At 38.2% G+C, this 16900-nt stretch overlaps 2 protein-coding genes across 2 annotated transcripts in view; both read right to left on the bottom strand.

The window, feature by feature from the left end:
- Positions 1–539: 539 nt before the first annotated feature.
- Positions 540–5004, bottom strand: LOC142975442 (phospholipase A1-like). Its single transcript, XM_076118274.1, has 7 exons — positions 4902–5004; positions 4335–4380; positions 3336–3618; positions 2719–2867; positions 1923–2155; positions 1154–1304; positions 540–816 (listed from the first exon to the last, which is right to left on the bottom strand). Exons 1-7 carry the CDS (start codon positions 4942–4944, stop codon positions 726–728), a joined length of 996 nt encoding a protein of 331 aa, XP_075974389.1. The 5' UTR covers positions 4945–5004; the 3' UTR covers positions 540–725.
- A 1475-nt stretch (positions 5005–6479) lies between these two features.
- The window catches only part of nompC (no mechanoreceptor potential C), a 44732-nt gene continuing 34311 nt past the window's right edge, over positions 6480–16900 (bottom strand). The window contains exons 9-19 of the mRNA XM_076118214.1: positions 15592–15736; positions 15047–15204; positions 13379–14606; positions 13097–13296; positions 12494–13030; positions 12214–12420; positions 11436–12129; positions 9681–9901; positions 9044–9172; positions 8375–8510; positions 6480–8139 (exon numbers count right to left, since the gene is read on the bottom strand). Coding sequence (XP_075974329.1) covers positions 7916–8139; positions 8375–8510; positions 9044–9172; positions 9681–9901; positions 11436–12129; positions 12214–12420; positions 12494–13030; positions 13097–13296; positions 13379–14606; positions 15047–15204; positions 15592–15736 — 3879 coding nt within the window. The 3' untranslated portion in view covers positions 6480–7915. The remainder of the gene's footprint in view (positions 8140–8374; positions 8511–9043; positions 9173–9680; positions 9902–11435; positions 12130–12213; positions 12421–12493; positions 13031–13096; positions 13297–13378; positions 14607–15046; positions 15205–15591; positions 15737–16900) is intronic.

Raw genomic sequence — 16900 nt, 5'->3', positions numbered from 1 at the left:
AATAGATGTACTATTAGTAGTCATTCCTCGTCGCGGAATTTTATTCGTATCCTATACGGATTACTTGAATAAGCAAATACATACATGTTAGGAATATCAAATTGATTTACGCATAGAAAACAACAGACACTTTTATCTACATTTTAAATCAGTTATTATTGAACTAGCTCGTTGTCGTGACTTAAATTCGTTCTCGTGAAATATTTTCCAGGAAAGATATTGAACAAAATCGGTTCTGTAGTTTATGCAAAAATACGTAATAGATATTATTGATGCTCATAAAATTTCGCATGGATAGGGTGAAGATGGTTTCAGTTAAACATTTTATTATAATAATATACCTCTGTATGAAGATAAAATGTATCTGATCTCATGCAGGGCTTTCCATTCCTCATTGTTTTATTTTCTATTTGAGATTAACCGGTACTTATCTCTAAGTAGTGTGGTAGGTTCTAGTTTGGTTGTCTAATAGCTGAATTGAGTAACTAATAAGGGAAAATAAAAAAAAAACAGCTCCATTTTTATTACCATTAGTTTATTAAGTGATTCAATATCGAACAAAACAGCTCTATGTTTTAATTATAACATTTTGTATTCAGTTTGAAAATGCTCATGACTATAGGTAACTACATACTATTTGATATTTTTAAGTAATAAGTTTAGTTTAAATATTTATTTACTATTTGTACTGCAGCTCAGAGCTACTGGGGAGGGATAAACTCCATTTATGTTAGGCAATTGGCGAAAACAGTTCCGTCGGTACCCTTGCCATATGGTTTGGCTTTGTTCGTACAAATCCATGCGTCGCCTCTCACCCTGGAAAAAAGACAAAGCAGTGAACATTACCTAGCACGTATTAAAAATTAGTTAAGATTGCAAATTAAAGCAATAGAAAACTTCAAAGAATACGGGAAAATGATAATAAAGAAATGATATAAAGCCTTTGACATGGCCTAAAGACTATTGTCGTAACCCAAACCAGCTGGGACCGACAGACTAGGAAGATTATATTGAAAACAAATTTTGGTTATCTTTGGTCTTCAACACCTTGGTGATAATTTAAAATCCTCCAATGTGTGTTAGTATTCTGTTTTGCGTTAATCCTTAAAACATATCACAATGAAAACTTATCATAGGTAGTTCAAATACTTACGTTGTATCAATATCGAAATCTATAGTTTCAGTGCCAGTGGTTTGGCCACTCTTAAACGCGTCGTAGTTAGCAGCTAGAGCGGCCACCCCAGTGCCAGCGTTGGCCAACACGTCGAAAGTAAACACCATCCCAACCACATGACTGCACATACCTGTGGAACAAAGTTATATACATACATACGTGACATCACGCATGTAATACTAGAAGTTACAGGCAAAGGTTTGCAATTAACAAAATAAGTCTAATGTAATAGAATGCCATATAAATGGTATAGTACCAAAGTCCTACTGAGAATATAGATTAGAGAACCCCATTGGCACTTTGTCCGACCCGAGAATCGATACCGGGACGTCTTGTGATTAGAGTCGTATATACTACCCCCTAAACCAGAGAGACAGTCAGAGCAATATAAGTTTCAGTTCTAAGTTTTATTTACTTTCACTCCATATTTCAATGGGAAACGATTATAAAAGAAACCTATCCTCGGTTTACAAAAATAGTTCTTAGGGCGTCCCCTGTAGGCATTGCTCCAATTTCTTGTTAGAGTTGGCTAGAGAATATTGTTACAGGTAAAATCTATGGTAGCGTTTATTCACGTGTAGTATGGTAGAGTTAAAATAACTTTACACGTAGGCTGACCACGGCAACTGTAACCTGCGCCGATACATTAGATATTCCTAGGTAAAATGCGTGTTCGCGTAAATTCCCGTATTCTGTAATAAATTAAACATGCAGTGCGAAAGTTTAAAAATTATTAATATAAACGTACTTTGAATAGAGCCAGGTAAACTGTAACCAGTTGGGCATCCGGGCTGAACGTTGTGGGCGGAGTAATAAGGCTGGTTCAGTCGTATGTTCACGTCAGCGTAGTCGTTCTGGTAGCCGTAGCCATTGGCGCCGTAGTCACTCATGATGCCCACGACTAATACACCGTCACCTTTGCTCACTCCCTCGTTGTACCCGCCTTCGAAAGTTAGACGAGCGGCTTCCATGTACCAACATCTGTAAAAAGCCTAGTTAATTTTGCACAGAAACTAACAATTTGTTCTATATTTACAAATACATTTCTCAGGACAACTTGCGCGGTGTCATCTGATTCCATATAAAAGATTGAGAAGAAGAAGACTGATTCTAAAGATATGAAACTGGACGTTTGGCGCAGTGGTTAAAGTGGTCACCTCGTCGCAATAACCGAAGCGCCGGGTGTGGTGGGTTCGAATCCTTTATCATTATTTGGTTACCATAGTACAAGCTCTGTTTAGTTTGGAATCAAATGACTGTGTGAGAGTTGTCCAATAATATTTATTATGATATGTTGTATTACGGTACCCAGATAATTTCTAAATGCTAAAATATAAGGTAAGTTAACATTCAAACTCAGAAGAGATACTAGTGCTCATAAAAGAAATATTTGTCCCAGGTGGCATTCAAACAGTCACTCATTGCGATTAGTTTGTTTAATCTCCACACAAATTCCACATATTTTGTGCACGTTTAAGTGGTATATTTTAGAATTACTATAAATGTAAACAATAGGTCAATAATATTAATAATATCTCTCTCACATTTGTGGCAATGATCCATTTTCTTTAAGCTTTTTAGCGGTGTAGTGCATCAATTGTGCGCCAAGTGAATGTCCTGAGAGATGACAAAGAGTAAACTGGAAGCCATATCCCTTAAGTTTCAACAATGCAACCGCCAACTTTTCTCCAACCTAAAATATAAAAAAAAAAGATTATAGCTGTTAGCTGCTAAATAATGGATATGACTACCATGTTACCAATAATACAATCACTAGTGACCGCCCGCGATTTTGACGGCGTCGTTTTTTTTATGTAAAGAATCCAAATTGTTAAACCAGGTTATAAACTATCCGAGTATGCAATTTTAATAAAATCCGTGCAGTAGTTTTGTCGTGATCAAGTGACAAACAGTCATGCAAACATCTGTACATCCACACTTTCGCATTAAGGTAAAATATTAGAAAGACCTCATACGAAATATCTCACACGAAATATGTAATTGACTGGCAGAAACTGAAGAACATAAAATCTGCCAAATTTAATCTAAATTGGGACAGCCGTTTTGCCAGACGGAGACAAAATGAAAAACTTTAAGCTACTTTTACATGATAAAAATGACTACAATATGACAACAATGATATTAAAAGTGATTAACGTACCTTTTTTGCTAGCTCAGCGGCAAACGGATAATTGAAAAGGTAGCCACGGAAACCTAAGGCTAGAGGTATACTGCCGTCCAAGTAGGTGTTAGCTTCTTGCGTATAATCCACTATAACCAGGTTCCTTAGTTCAGAGTTTAATGAAGAAACGTTGGAAATAACCTCATTGTTTGCTGAACCTGAATAGCCGAATGCGTGGACAAATGTAACTAAGGTTAAGTCCAGAAACTTTGTGTTTACTACGTCTGTTATATTATCAAACGCAACTGTCTTGGTTTCGGATCTGCAAGAAATGGATAGTTTATTAGATTCGTACTCGTAAAAGGTTCATCTAAAATGCTCAGGCTATGTAGCTTTTTTCGTAATTAATGTTGAAATTGTAATTATTACAGATTTGAAACATTTTATAAGACACTCATTTGATGTCAACGAAAAACGCCCATAGCCAGTTGCGCTCACCGGTCGGAAAACGATCTGTGGGCTAAGCAAACCTTGGCGCGGTCATTCCATAGATGGGTGACCGCATAGTGGTATTTGAGCTGGTCGTCTCCGTGCTTCGGAGGGCACGTAAAAAGTCGGTCCCGGTTGTTGTCAATTAAGATAACAGTTGTTAAGCGACGTCAAAAGCCTTCGGGCGGCTTGAACAACTTTGACACTAGGTTGACCACTAACCATACGATAAAGAGAAGAAGAACGAAAATCTGCAATAGTGACGTCACTACTTTGTATTTCTAAACTAAAATGTGTTTTTGACATTTCATAAAGAGTAGCTGATTTGAGTGGTAGTTGCTACCGTAATGTACCTACTTAATGTAGTCAATGATGAGTTAAAATGCTACGCTAACACTGTTAAGTACAGTTTTCGTGAAAGATTTCATAATTTAACATTGCAGTTGGCTATTGTTGATATTTTTGTTCCTCCGAGCCTCAGGAGCACGAAGAGCCAGCGTCAGCGGAGGTCACAGGATACCTCCTCTGAGCGGTGATATGAATACTTACCCCTTAATAAATATTAATTGTGCGCTCTCAGTTAAATGACTTAAGCCTGAAAATAAAATGAATGTTTTTTTATTTGAGTGCAATTTAAGGTCTATAAATTAGTAGATATTTATTAATATACGTAACTACCTGACCCGCGCAATTTCGCTTGCGTCACATAAGAGAGAATGGGTCAAAATTTTCCCCGGGTAGGTAACATTTTTTATTGCTACTTTGCTCCTTTTGGTCTATAGCTTATAGCCTTCCCTGATAAATAGACTATCTATCACTGAAATAATTTTTCAAATCGGACTATTAGTTCCTGAGATTAGCGCGTTCAAACAAACAAACTCTTCAGCTTTATAGTATAGTATAGAAGTGTAGATAATAAGGTAGAGAGGATTGAAAAATAAATGTTTTTAGTTATTGTATAAATATTTTTGGTACAGTCAATGCTCGTTAAAAAAAATCTTCTGAATTTATAAAAAAAACAATTATCATTCTATTGAAAATCGGCACAACACCTTTTCTAACTTCACTCATATCTCTCTAAATCCTATTACAAGAATAAAAAATGCGTAAACTTACCAATTAACAGTAATGCTGAAGTCCAAAACTTATTTTGCAACATTTTATTTTAAATATATTTTATTTTAAATGTAAATAGACGAACTAAAACAGTCAGACTTGTTCTAATGATAAGAACTATGTCTGCTCCGTTTTATATCTGAAAAACACCTGTTTTTCATTACATAATAAATAAAATACATTACTTGTATAAAAATCGGTGGATACGGCAATTCTTTTTTTTTAAGTAAGTAACAGCAGTTTCACCTAACATTTTTCTCAGAATGGTTCAGAGCCATTTTCAATTTTCTATCAAAAATTACAGATAGATTGCTATCTTAGATTCTTAGGGTTGCCATCTCTATATTTGGAAAACCGGACAAGACGCATGAAAACCCCGGATTTTAGAGTCCGTAAGCCGGACATGTCAACAAGAAGAGCAACCACGACGGGAGGAGTGGGGAAACGGTGAATATACTTGGTTCGTCGGTGGCGAGCATAGCGCGAGTCTCGCGGGCGGCCCAATTTTTTTTTATTTATTAATTCTTTAAAACCCGGTCCACAAATGAAACCTTCCCCGGACGCTCCCCGGATGCCCTCTAAACTTGGACAAATCCGGGGAAACCCGGACGGATGGCAACCTTAGATTAACACATTAATTAAATTATATTTCATGAACCAATCCGGATAGGGATCGCCTTTCATGGCAGGGTAAATCGAACAGACAATACAACGATATGGATAGCACTGTTAACGAGCCTGATTTTGGAAACATGTCAGGTATATTGTCATAGCATCGCCCACTATTACATGTGACTAACATTGTTAATGTCGAACGGACGTATTTTGTATCTCTCTCTCATCTATTTCTACCTATCTATCTCATCTCTACCTACCCTGCCTATCTTCGGGCATAAATGGCGTGATGATCGTTGTGCCATTTTATACCACATCTAAATATTGCAATTTTATACCTCAACGATTATTTGTAGTAGATACTATTGTAATTGTGTTGAATGATATTATTTTTACAGCTGTTTCATAACTCAATACATAAAATACAAATAAACTGTAGTCCGTAAACATTCGCTATGTTCTTTATTAAGAAAATAACTTTTTTATAATTATATAATATTTAATTTTGATTTTTATAACTAAGGTAAGTATTAAAACGAATCACGTAAACAAGGTCCAGGGTTATTTTCTGTTTTTTCAAAAATACTACAGCAATTAGTTTTCCTGTCGTAGGACTATTAAAATAAGCAAACATTCGATTCAAAATACAACCAAACTTGAAATATATGCATATCTTATAAATATTTTTCCCATGTGGAATTCGAATCCACGACTGCCCGGGACAATCCGGGATCTGGGAATTGAACCCGAGATCAGAGATTAGTAGTGGCCTGCACCACTCGATCACGGAGGCAGTGTTTCACGTACATTTGAAAATAGGTATTGGTTCTTGGACGTTACTAAAGTACATAGTAAGAAAAGGCTCCGTATACATATTACGTATTAATAGTGAAATCAATTTCTCTTGCATTTTTATTATATGAAAAATAATAAAACATAATTACTAGAAAATTGCACTGATTTTATTTTAAAACAATACAGTTACACAAATACACAACACGTTTATTTATAAAAATATTAGTAGTAATAAATTAGTCTTAACACTAAACAACACTAAAATGGAAAAATAACATCGCATGTCCTTATTTTAGCTCTAATTCGTAATACCTACTTTATTTAGACCCTTTAAGAAACCGCTCTCAAAAAAAACCTAGTCAACAGCCCCGAATTTCTTGCAGAATTGAAAACCGCTTTTTAAACTTAAGAGTGGTTTATAACGGCCAACATTAATAAACTATCCATGGATAGTTTTGCTTATCTTTGGTTGAATTCCGACACATTTTCTATCGAAGATCTGTCAAAGGTCTACTAAAGATAAGTCAATCTATCCATGGGTAGCATATTAATATTGACCGTGATTAGAGTCTATTGAAATAATCTAAGAATGTACATCGACTTATAAAGTCCAGGTTTTTTAGCAAGCGAGACGGATTCCTACGTCAACTTTTCGACTATAAAGCGATTAACAAAAAGGCACCTTATATTATTGTTTTATACATTTTCTTCTCCGCTCATGCGACCTGTACTTATTGTAATGTCAAGTGATTTCTCTAACGCTAATTTTGTACAAAAATGGAAGTCCATTCATGTTAAATACTGGTCATTAATCGGCACAAGAATAATAAAAAATAAAGTAATAATAACAATTAATACTGATAGTTTATAAAAATACTGAAAACATAATACTGACGGAATGCAAGTAATGACTAGAAATAAAGTGTAAAAACTATTAAATCTATCAGCGGTCTCGCTATTGCTGGGCAATTGTCTCGTTCCGGATTTGCAGAGGGACTAGGATTTGAGTCCACCACACTGGTCTAGTGCGGGTTAGCGACGTAAAGTTAACTTAACGAACATTTAAACAAATAAGCTGAAATTCATTGAACATAAAATTATTATAAAAATAAATCACAACAATCGTAATTTACAAAATATAGAAGCAAAACCATCATTCATCAAAAGCTCTGTAATTCATCTATTTCAGTAATTCGTATCTAAAAAATCCATTCCAAAAGTATTACAAGCTTACACGAGTATTTACAATTTACCTGCTCTAAACGAAAGCTGGCTTTATTCACCAACAATTGAGACTCGTTTCAATAAACTCACAAGACACCTTATAAGATATTTTCTTTACATTTTTTCTTTTACTTTTTGATTAATCGTAGATTGATGAATAATTTATTGAAACCGGTCTTATATTCCTGGGACGTATTCTGACGTGCTTAAGACAATCCAATTCTAGCTTAAGAAAAGGACAGCATTATCGCATCTATATATCACCATCCTTGTCTTACTTGGATCATTTTAGCATGTCAGAATATGGCCCATTTCGATCTTCTCAAAGATCTAATATATTACATTTTTACACTGGATCCCCACTAGTTGTTGGTTTCTCTTCAAGGTGGAGCGTTAATGTTGTTAGCCACTATTTCTGATACATCATCAGCGGCGTCTTCGTCATTCTCTTTGTTCAACGGCTCGTCAGGCTCGTCTCTAGTTAGAGCTCTGTATTTCTTCGCGATTACCTCCCAGTCGACTACGTTTTCGATCTTGGTTGCGTTACTGAAGCTTAGCTGTGAGCCTAATGGACTTAGGTGGACGACTGAGAGGCGAGTTGAATCTGTAATGATTAACATTTGGGACTTTAGTTTCTTGATTGATCTTCGTAGTTCGGATTGGAATGACTGCTAGTGATAATATATACTTCTTATCATTAAGATAAGTGAATTTTAGAATTTGATAACAGTTTTGAAGACATCTTCAAATTGTTTTAGAATAATGATGTCAAATGTTTTTTCATCGCAAAAACTGTCCTGATTAGTGTTGTTCGTGTAGGAGTTATATAAAACTGTTACCTTTAGGCACGACCTGTCCTCTCTTGACCTTAGACAGCCACTTGGCCCCAGCCTTGGAGCGGGCGCTCATCTGGTCTTGCCTCTGCAATCCGATCATGTGCACTAAGCTTGGCCGCTTCTTCTTACTCATTCGAGCCTGGACCGAGATTACAATATATCACAATTCATTAAGAATGTGATGAATGAGATTAACAGTTTTGTTATTTAGTGAGTTGTACTAATAATATCGATTAAACTGATTTACGTATGGATATGTTTGTATGTATGTCTAATGTATATATGGTGTATGAGTAGAGGTAAATATTCAGTTATCGATTTTCTACAAACCAAATTCACACCATGCAAAAGGAAATAAATAGGTCTTTAACCAGAACTCATTGTGATTGAACACACTTCGATAACTACAGAAACTAATAAACTACACACACTATTCAACTACACAAACTACGATACATTTTGAATGTCAAACTTACTTTTTCAGAATTGAATAATATAAAAACCTTCATATAAGATAGATATTTCCATCGACTAGGAATTACTTTGAAGTTCCATTCCTCGAAATTAGATACTTTAGCTGTTTAGATCCTTGATTACACAGATATTTCTCTAGAAAGGGAAAAAGCCTGCAACTAACAGTAAAGTTTGTAAAGTGTTAGTTTCATGTCTCACCTTACACCTGGCAATGAGCCACATGAGCCACGTGGTGACTAAGTTGAGTGGTGAAGGAGCCGTCGTTGTACGATGCATGTTTCGGATCAATTTCGACAGACCATACTTCCATTCTATGTCGGATTGCGCCTGAAATCATTACACATTTCAAATACCTCGCCTAGAGTTCATTTTATTCCTGTAGGAGTCTTCGCTGCTTAGTTTTTTAGGTCGTTGTTTTAATGGTCAGCTTAGGCATGTTTATTGTAATGAGAATTTTTAGTTTCGTGGTGTGTTGAAGTAACAATATCATGCCTGTATTATTTTTAAAGTAGTTATTTATTATGGTTTATTTACAGTAAATAAACATTATGTACTCAATAAACATGCATGTTTTAATGTTTATAGTTTTCATATTTATTATTTTTATATAAATAAATTTTAGTTCAAATATTTATTGCTTTATTGAATACATTGTTTGTTGCTATTTATGTAATGTTTAAGGACATCGAAGTGACTTATATGTTACAGAGGCGTATTAAATGGGTTGTTTTATAATGGTATTTTATTGATAGAATCCTTTGTTGGTGGTGTCAGACGTGTCAGTAGGTATGCATGTCACGTACAGCATGTTGTATTCTGATCACGTGAACGTTACCTGGATCCTCTGATACGTGTCTGACATCATAGCAATGAGCAGATTGATCAGCACCACCACCGACACCAACATGTAGATCCCGAACACAATTTTGAACAGATAGTTGGTCCAGGCGGGCTGTACTTGGGTGTCGTTCCGATGCACCCTCGTCTGGTCGGTGGTCGTTTGACCGAACACAGCGAAGAACAGCAGCTCGAAGGAGTACAGAGGGTTCATGGTCACTGCGAACAAAAGATCAGGGTTCTGGGCGACAAGTTACCTGTATGCGTTGGTAAGTGTCCGACATCATCGCAATGAGGAGCGACATGAGCACCACGACCGACATCAGCAAGTACGCGCCGAAGACGAACTTGAACATATTCTGAGTCCACAGCGGGCGCACGCTGGACACGTAGTTCAGGTCTGATAACGTTATCTGGCCGAAAAGGGCGAGGAACAGTTTCTCCATCGCCTCGAACGGTGACAACGTCGCTAGAAGACAACACGACACATGGGCCACTTTCTTTTTACTGGGTCAACCAATGAGGTTGGGTTAGGTTGATGCACGGTAATCATGTCTCAATGTACCTAATCTGAACACTAACATACTCTAACGATTACTGCAAAGGTATAGAGGTATAAAAAAGTGTTAGCTTTCTAGTTACTCTTGCATCAATCTTCCCAAATGTCTAACGATCTACGACGACTAAACACACCGAACTCGTGGATGAGACAGATTGATGTCTGTGTTATGTTCTGTACATTGGTATAAACAAGTGCATGTGTGTCAATTATATTATAGTTTTAGTACTTTGTAAATGTGAGTATTGTAAAGTGTAGCAACAAAGGAGAATTTAGACTCGGTCCACTCATTATACCAGTGCATCAATCCACCCCTTCCTCTACGGTCTAGAGAGTGTGGCAACATCGAGAGCACGGGCGAACGCCACAATGAGGACAAACAGCCAAACATATCCGAAACATAAAGTGGTACCTCGGCATCTGTGTACAAACGCGGGACATAAGCCAGCCGCGGCGCATGCGCAAATAAACTTGCTCCATCAAATGCGGTGAAGTCGGCCACTCATTCCACTAATACTAGTACTGTGACGCGCAATGCATGTTCTGTGTCCACATCCATATCTGCAAACCACCGCCTCTTAAAGCCATGGGTGTAGATGCGATGCAGAAAATGCATTGTGTACTTAAATTAGACATCGAATACGCTAACCACCGAACCACTTACACGTGCCATAATTACAAAAATAAAACAATACATTATGGCGAGGCGAAGTGTCTTTGTATATTACAGAGACCTAACACATTCCACATTCCCATCGTGAGTAACAGTTATCTAATGGTACGATTGATGTTTGCCGACGATGATAACATTCTCGATGTGCTGAACACTGAAGCTTGCACGCCAAGCGGATGCAGATGCAAGTATCATTGGAAGATAAAATTAGAAGTAAAACAAGCACATCGAGAGGTAACGTGATCATCGTAAGCGGAATGATGTTAAATTGATGGAGTCTAACTCTTCTATACGGACTTACGTCCTGTTGATCCCTGTTTCCTCCTGTATGATTCCCCATTAAGTGTATTTTGCCATTGAGCATCATACGCTTGTCGTTTCGTTCGTTGTATTTCTATCACGATAACAAGTGTGAAATTTAATAATAGAAGAAGGTATGAAATAGAGATGAGGCTTAATGTTTTGGTGACAAAGATGTAGTTAGATGGTTAAGGCAAATATTGGAAAACAGTCACACTTACCGTCGGAGAACAGCCTCTTTCTCGCTTGTCTTGCGTATTTATTGTCTTCAGACTTGTTGATGTTTCTAAACGGCTGGTTGAGTGCGACTATGTGCATCGAGAAACCGAACACAAATATCGCTAACACAGCAAGAAATCTTCCAAGATCCTTCATCAAGTCTCCGATGATGATAGCCCAGGGGCCGAAGAGGTGATGGAATGATAAGAAGTCTAATATCTGAACGCAAGCTAATAGAAATGATAACGCAAAGCATTGGTTCCTACAGTACATTAAGGTTGGCCAGTATTTCTGCTGGACGAATATCCAGCCGATGACGTGCGTCGCCACGCCGATCATGCCCAGTAACAACACGGCTATCTTAATCCACCCTAAACCTGATTTGTCACTAGGATTAGTTAATTCGAATAGTAAGAGACCGCTTAAACATATAAGCAGCATCCACTCGTACCACCTAGGTATTAAACTATCCCTAAATATTGAATTATAAATAGGAGTTATCGCTACTAAAGACAACAATACCATGAGGTAAATGTGTGAAGTTAAATACGACATAAACTTAATTATTGGAATCTTATTGTATTTATGGCCTAATGGAAGAGAGAACACCATCCAAACTGGCGGACACACTATGAACGCGAAAAAAAGGAACATAATCTTGATGCCAGTCCACTTGAGGCTCCCTCGCCAGAGTTCCTGCGAACAAACAATTACAATGAACGTCGTCATGACATGGTCACCGCTAGCGTCGTTTTAGTAGAGAAGTTACCTATTTTTTACCTGAAGATATCTCTGGACAACTGTGTGGGCTATGACCTCCTTCTGTTCTGTTTCTATTAGGACATCTAGAAATTCAATATTTCTGTTGTCGGTGGCGGTGAGTATGTGTCCGGCGGACTCGGCACCGGCCGCTAGCGCCAGCAGTTCTGTGGCCATCGCCTCGCACTGTTTTCCTGCCGCTATAAGGTCTTTGGCACGCTCCTTTTCCTGTTAAAGCATACGACGCGGCATGAATACAAAGTTACAGAGCAATCATAGGCCAATGAAGAGCGAGTCTTACCTTAGTGGATAAATTTATATAAATATTTGATAACTTCGCGGCAGTGTCGACGGGCGCCGGCGACACCAACACGAACTCCTCGATGGGTATATTATTGTGGTTCTTGGAACAAACCATGAGATTGTACACAAACCTCTTGTCGTCCATGAGTGACTGAGTGTCGTGTTCTTTGTGCAGCAGGTATTCGAGCACGTCGTTGTGGTTCTCTGACGCGGCGAACCAGATCGGAGCACAATTTAAATTGGTCTCACTTTTTGGTGACGCACCAGATTCACATAAAAGTTTCACAACGTTTAAATGTCCCGCTTTTGCCGCACAATGTAATGGCGTCCAGCCATTCTTGTCGGTCGCGTTGATCTCAGCTCCTTGACCGAGGAGGACTTCTACCATTTGGTAGTGTCCGTGTGTTGACGCTATGTGTAGACCGGTCTTGCCGTGTCGGTCTGTGCTTTGAAGCAGTTCCGCTGATCTACTGAGAAGAAGACCAACGATGGACATGTGGCCTCCAAAGCACGCGAGATGTAACGGATTGAAGCCCTGGAACAAAAACACATTGTTGTAGAATCAAGTACTAAAATTTTCACAAAGAATATTAATACGTACATTTTCTGTACTCGCAGCATCCACTTGTACTCCGGCGGAGTTGAGGAGTAATCTGACGACGTTTTCGTTGCCGTTGTAAGCGGCTAGATGTAGTGGCGTTAGGCCAGATTCTGCACCGAGTTCAGGAACTAGTGACACCCCTGTCGGAGCTTCAGACTTCACGGTTCCCGGTACATGGGAAAGCAACTCACGGACAGTTTCTAAAAAGCAACATTGTATTATGAAATACTCATTTTATAATCATACAAAAAGAAATTGTCGTAATAAAGGTAGTTTTATTACCAGCTTGTCCATAGTACGCAGCTATATGTAGCGGCGTCAACCCCAACTTTTTACTTGATATCCGCAAAGTGTTCGTAGATCTCATCACATCTAATACATTTGTGTGTCCATATTGTGCTGCTAAATGTACTGCAGTTAACCCAGTCCTGTTCTCATCAGTACATGACGCTCCAGCTCTCACAAGAACTCTCACTACATCTGCGTGACCACCTTCAGCAGCCAATTGCAAAGGAGTCGATTCATTCAGTTTATTTCTCGCAGATATGACACCTGTTCTATCAAACTTCATCAACTCTTCAATTACTTTCACTGACCCTTGTATAGCAGCTATATGAGCACACGTATTCCCATCTTTAGTCGTAGCCATTACTAAATTCGGATGTTGTTGTAAAAAAAGTTGGACCACTTCATTGTAATTGTTCTGTGCCGCAGCGTGGATAGGCTTCTGTCCTAATTCATCTGTCGCGTCAATGTTAGCTCCGAGTTCTAATAGCAACTTGCATACTTCAATTTGGCCACTCGCTGCTGCTAAATGTAAAGGAGTCTGCTTTTTTAGCGTTAGAACATCAATCACGGCGTTATGGTCTCGTATTAAGAATTTGACTAAATGTGCGTACCCATTCATAGCAGCTAAATGAAGGGCTGTTCTACCGTTCCTCGCTTTGGAATTTATAAAAGCTTTGTTTGTTAGTAACGCGTCACAAACTTGTAGAAAACCATGTTCTGCTGCTAAATGTAACGCGGACCTGCCTTCAGTGTCAAAGACGTCTACTCTTGCGTGGTTCGATAGTAATGTACTAACTAGTTCCATGTGCCCTCTGTGACATGCTATCAGTAAAGGTGTCCAGCCTATAGAGTTCTGTTTGTTGAGTGCTCTGCTGACGTCAGCCGCCGATATGTGTTGTATCATTTCAGTCATGACGTCATTGTTACCGGCGATAGCACAGAAATGGAATGCTGTTTCGTAATTATGTTTAGTTGTTTGTGTAACATCGGCTCCGTTTTCTATTAGACATTTGACAACTTGTCGGTCAGCTGTGGGTATTTTGACTTCTTCTTTAGTAATTTTACAGGCGAAGTGTAGTGCGCTGGCACCGTCTTCGTCTATCGCGTCGATGTATGTGGTCGCGACGTTGTCTCCTTTATGATCTTTCACGAATTCTATTAAATGCCGCACTACGTCAGGCTTACAACTTCTACACGCCATGTGCAGTGGGGTTTCGCCAGTCTAAAACAAAAGGAAGACATTTTTGTATGTAATAAAACTGTGGCCTTCAAATATTTTTTAAGACATATCTCGATCGACTGCCTCCGTGGCGCAGTGGTTTAGGTCGCCACGCCGATACCACTGCAACGGGAGGTCGTGGGTTCGATTCCCACACGGGACAATTATTTGTGCGATCCACAAATAATTGTTTCGGGTCTGGTTGTGCTTTGTGTCCGTTGTTTGTATGTTTGTAAAAGTCCCCGCGACACAAGAGCAATTCTTAGTGCGGGAGTTGTCTTTTAAAAAAAAAAAAAAAAAAGATCAATGAATCAGATTGACAAGACTGGTTATTTTCGGTGGTCTTCCCTTTAAGGAAAGTATTAATTGTGATAATTTTATATTTTTTACTGTAATAGATGAGATTTCGATTCATCCATTGAGTTTGACTTCTCGAATAATACCTTTGTTTTCCTAAGTGGGTCCCCTCCATCCTCGAGCAGCAGCACGAGTGTGGCGAGGTTCCCGTACTTGGCGGCGACGTGTACAGGCGTCATTCCATCCTCCGTCGCCTTGTTCGGCCCCGCGCCTGACTTCAAAAGCATCAGCGCGCATTTGTCTCCTGCAGATTATAATATTTGTTTTTCAAAGATGTAATTTAGTCAAATATGAAATGAAGCAGAACCTATTCTCGTGCCTATAGGAACGAGAAGGAATTTCATATTATTTTTTATTGAGTAGATTATAGGAAAAGAAAGAGTATATGCATATTATAGTCTTTCTGGAGATTACAGAAATTACTGCGTTCAAAGAACCCATTAACCCAAAGCTTTATGATATTTTGTCCCTTGCTGTGCACGAGTCTCGTTTTTAAACAAGAAACGGACAACGTCTTGAGTCGATCTCGTTGGTCAAGTGCTTGTCGAGGATTTTATATTCCTTATACCACTGCCTCAAAAACTCTCAAGCATGTAGTTTTCCAAGGTTACGTAAATAGGAAGGCCCTTACCGTCAGGTATTCTAGCAGCGATATGTAAAGCAGTTTCTCTCTGTTTTCCCCCTCTCACGTGGACATCAGCGCCGTAGCCCAATAATGTCTCCACCACAGCCGGTTTACATGACTCTACTGCTATGTGGAGCGCTGTATAATTGTCCTGGTAAACAATAATATATAACAAAATACTTAGTAAACATATAAGGTAACGTCACTTCAGTAACTGACTCGTTATCGAAAGGAATTAAAAGTAATTCAACTGTTTTTGCTTTCGTGGCGAAAGCTTACATGAGTATGGTTTTTAAAAATAATAGTGAGAAAGAATTCAGTTTTTTCGTCTCCGCCTTTATGAGTAGTGGGACCTGAAGGATAGGGCGAAGTGGATGGAGAGCATTAGGAAGGTTGACTCCACCACCAAATGGGAAAACTAGCTAAGAAGAGAGAGAGTCTCCGCCTTCCCGTATAGGAAACAAGAGTATTTTTGCATGTCTGTGAAAAGTTCAGATAAAATTCTATGCTTTTTAATAGCCAGTTGCGTTCACCGGTCTGACAACGATCTGCGGGTGAAGCAACCGTTGGCGCGGTCATTCTATAGATGGGTGACCGCATAGTGGTATTTGAGCTGGGCGTCTCCATGCTTCGGAGGGCACGTAAAAAGTCGGTCCCGGTTGTTGTCTACTAAGATAACAGTCGTTAAGCCATGTCAAAGGCCTTCGGGCGGCTTGAGCAACTTTGACACTAGGTTGACTACTAACCATACGATAAGAAGAAGAAGAACATTTCATGACTGAAGATGCTTAAATAAATTATCAAAAGGAAATGTAGCGACTTAAAGGAAACTAAAGTCAGTTTGTAAATTCTATGCAAAGGTGTTAAGTAGTGACAGTCGACTGTTGGAACTTTGCCGAATGTATGTAACAATTACTAACAATAAAATTCATATATACTGGGCATAGTTCCAAATCATACTGGTTAAAGAATATCTTGATAGAAAGCTGTAATATGGCTATATAATCACGGCATTAGAAATGTAACTTAAAGTTTTAAATAAATTTATTTGATATACAAGTGACATGTTAATTAGACTACAATTTCGGTAAAGTTTTGTAAAACATAATTGTGGTTATTTTCTAGGCATAGTTCCTACACGAGGGAATAATTGCTTTAAACCTCAATATAATAAAATTCAAAAAGCCTTTTACAGTGCAGGGTTTTAGAAAACAAACTAGCAACGCAAAAGCTTAAACTTTGTGTGTAAAACATTTAAACTTACAGCCCAAAATGATTGTTTATTTTTTCAAAAATATTTATTTAGTTCATAAGG

Source organism: Anticarsia gemmatalis, chromosome 9 (assembly GCF_050436995.1).
Source record: "Anticarsia gemmatalis isolate Benzon Research Colony breed Stoneville strain chromosome 9, ilAntGemm2 primary, whole genome shotgun sequence".
Classification (NCBI taxonomy): domain Eukaryota; kingdom Metazoa; phylum Arthropoda; class Insecta; order Lepidoptera; family Erebidae; genus Anticarsia; species Anticarsia gemmatalis.
This window is presented reverse-complemented; position numbering and strand designations above follow the sequence as displayed.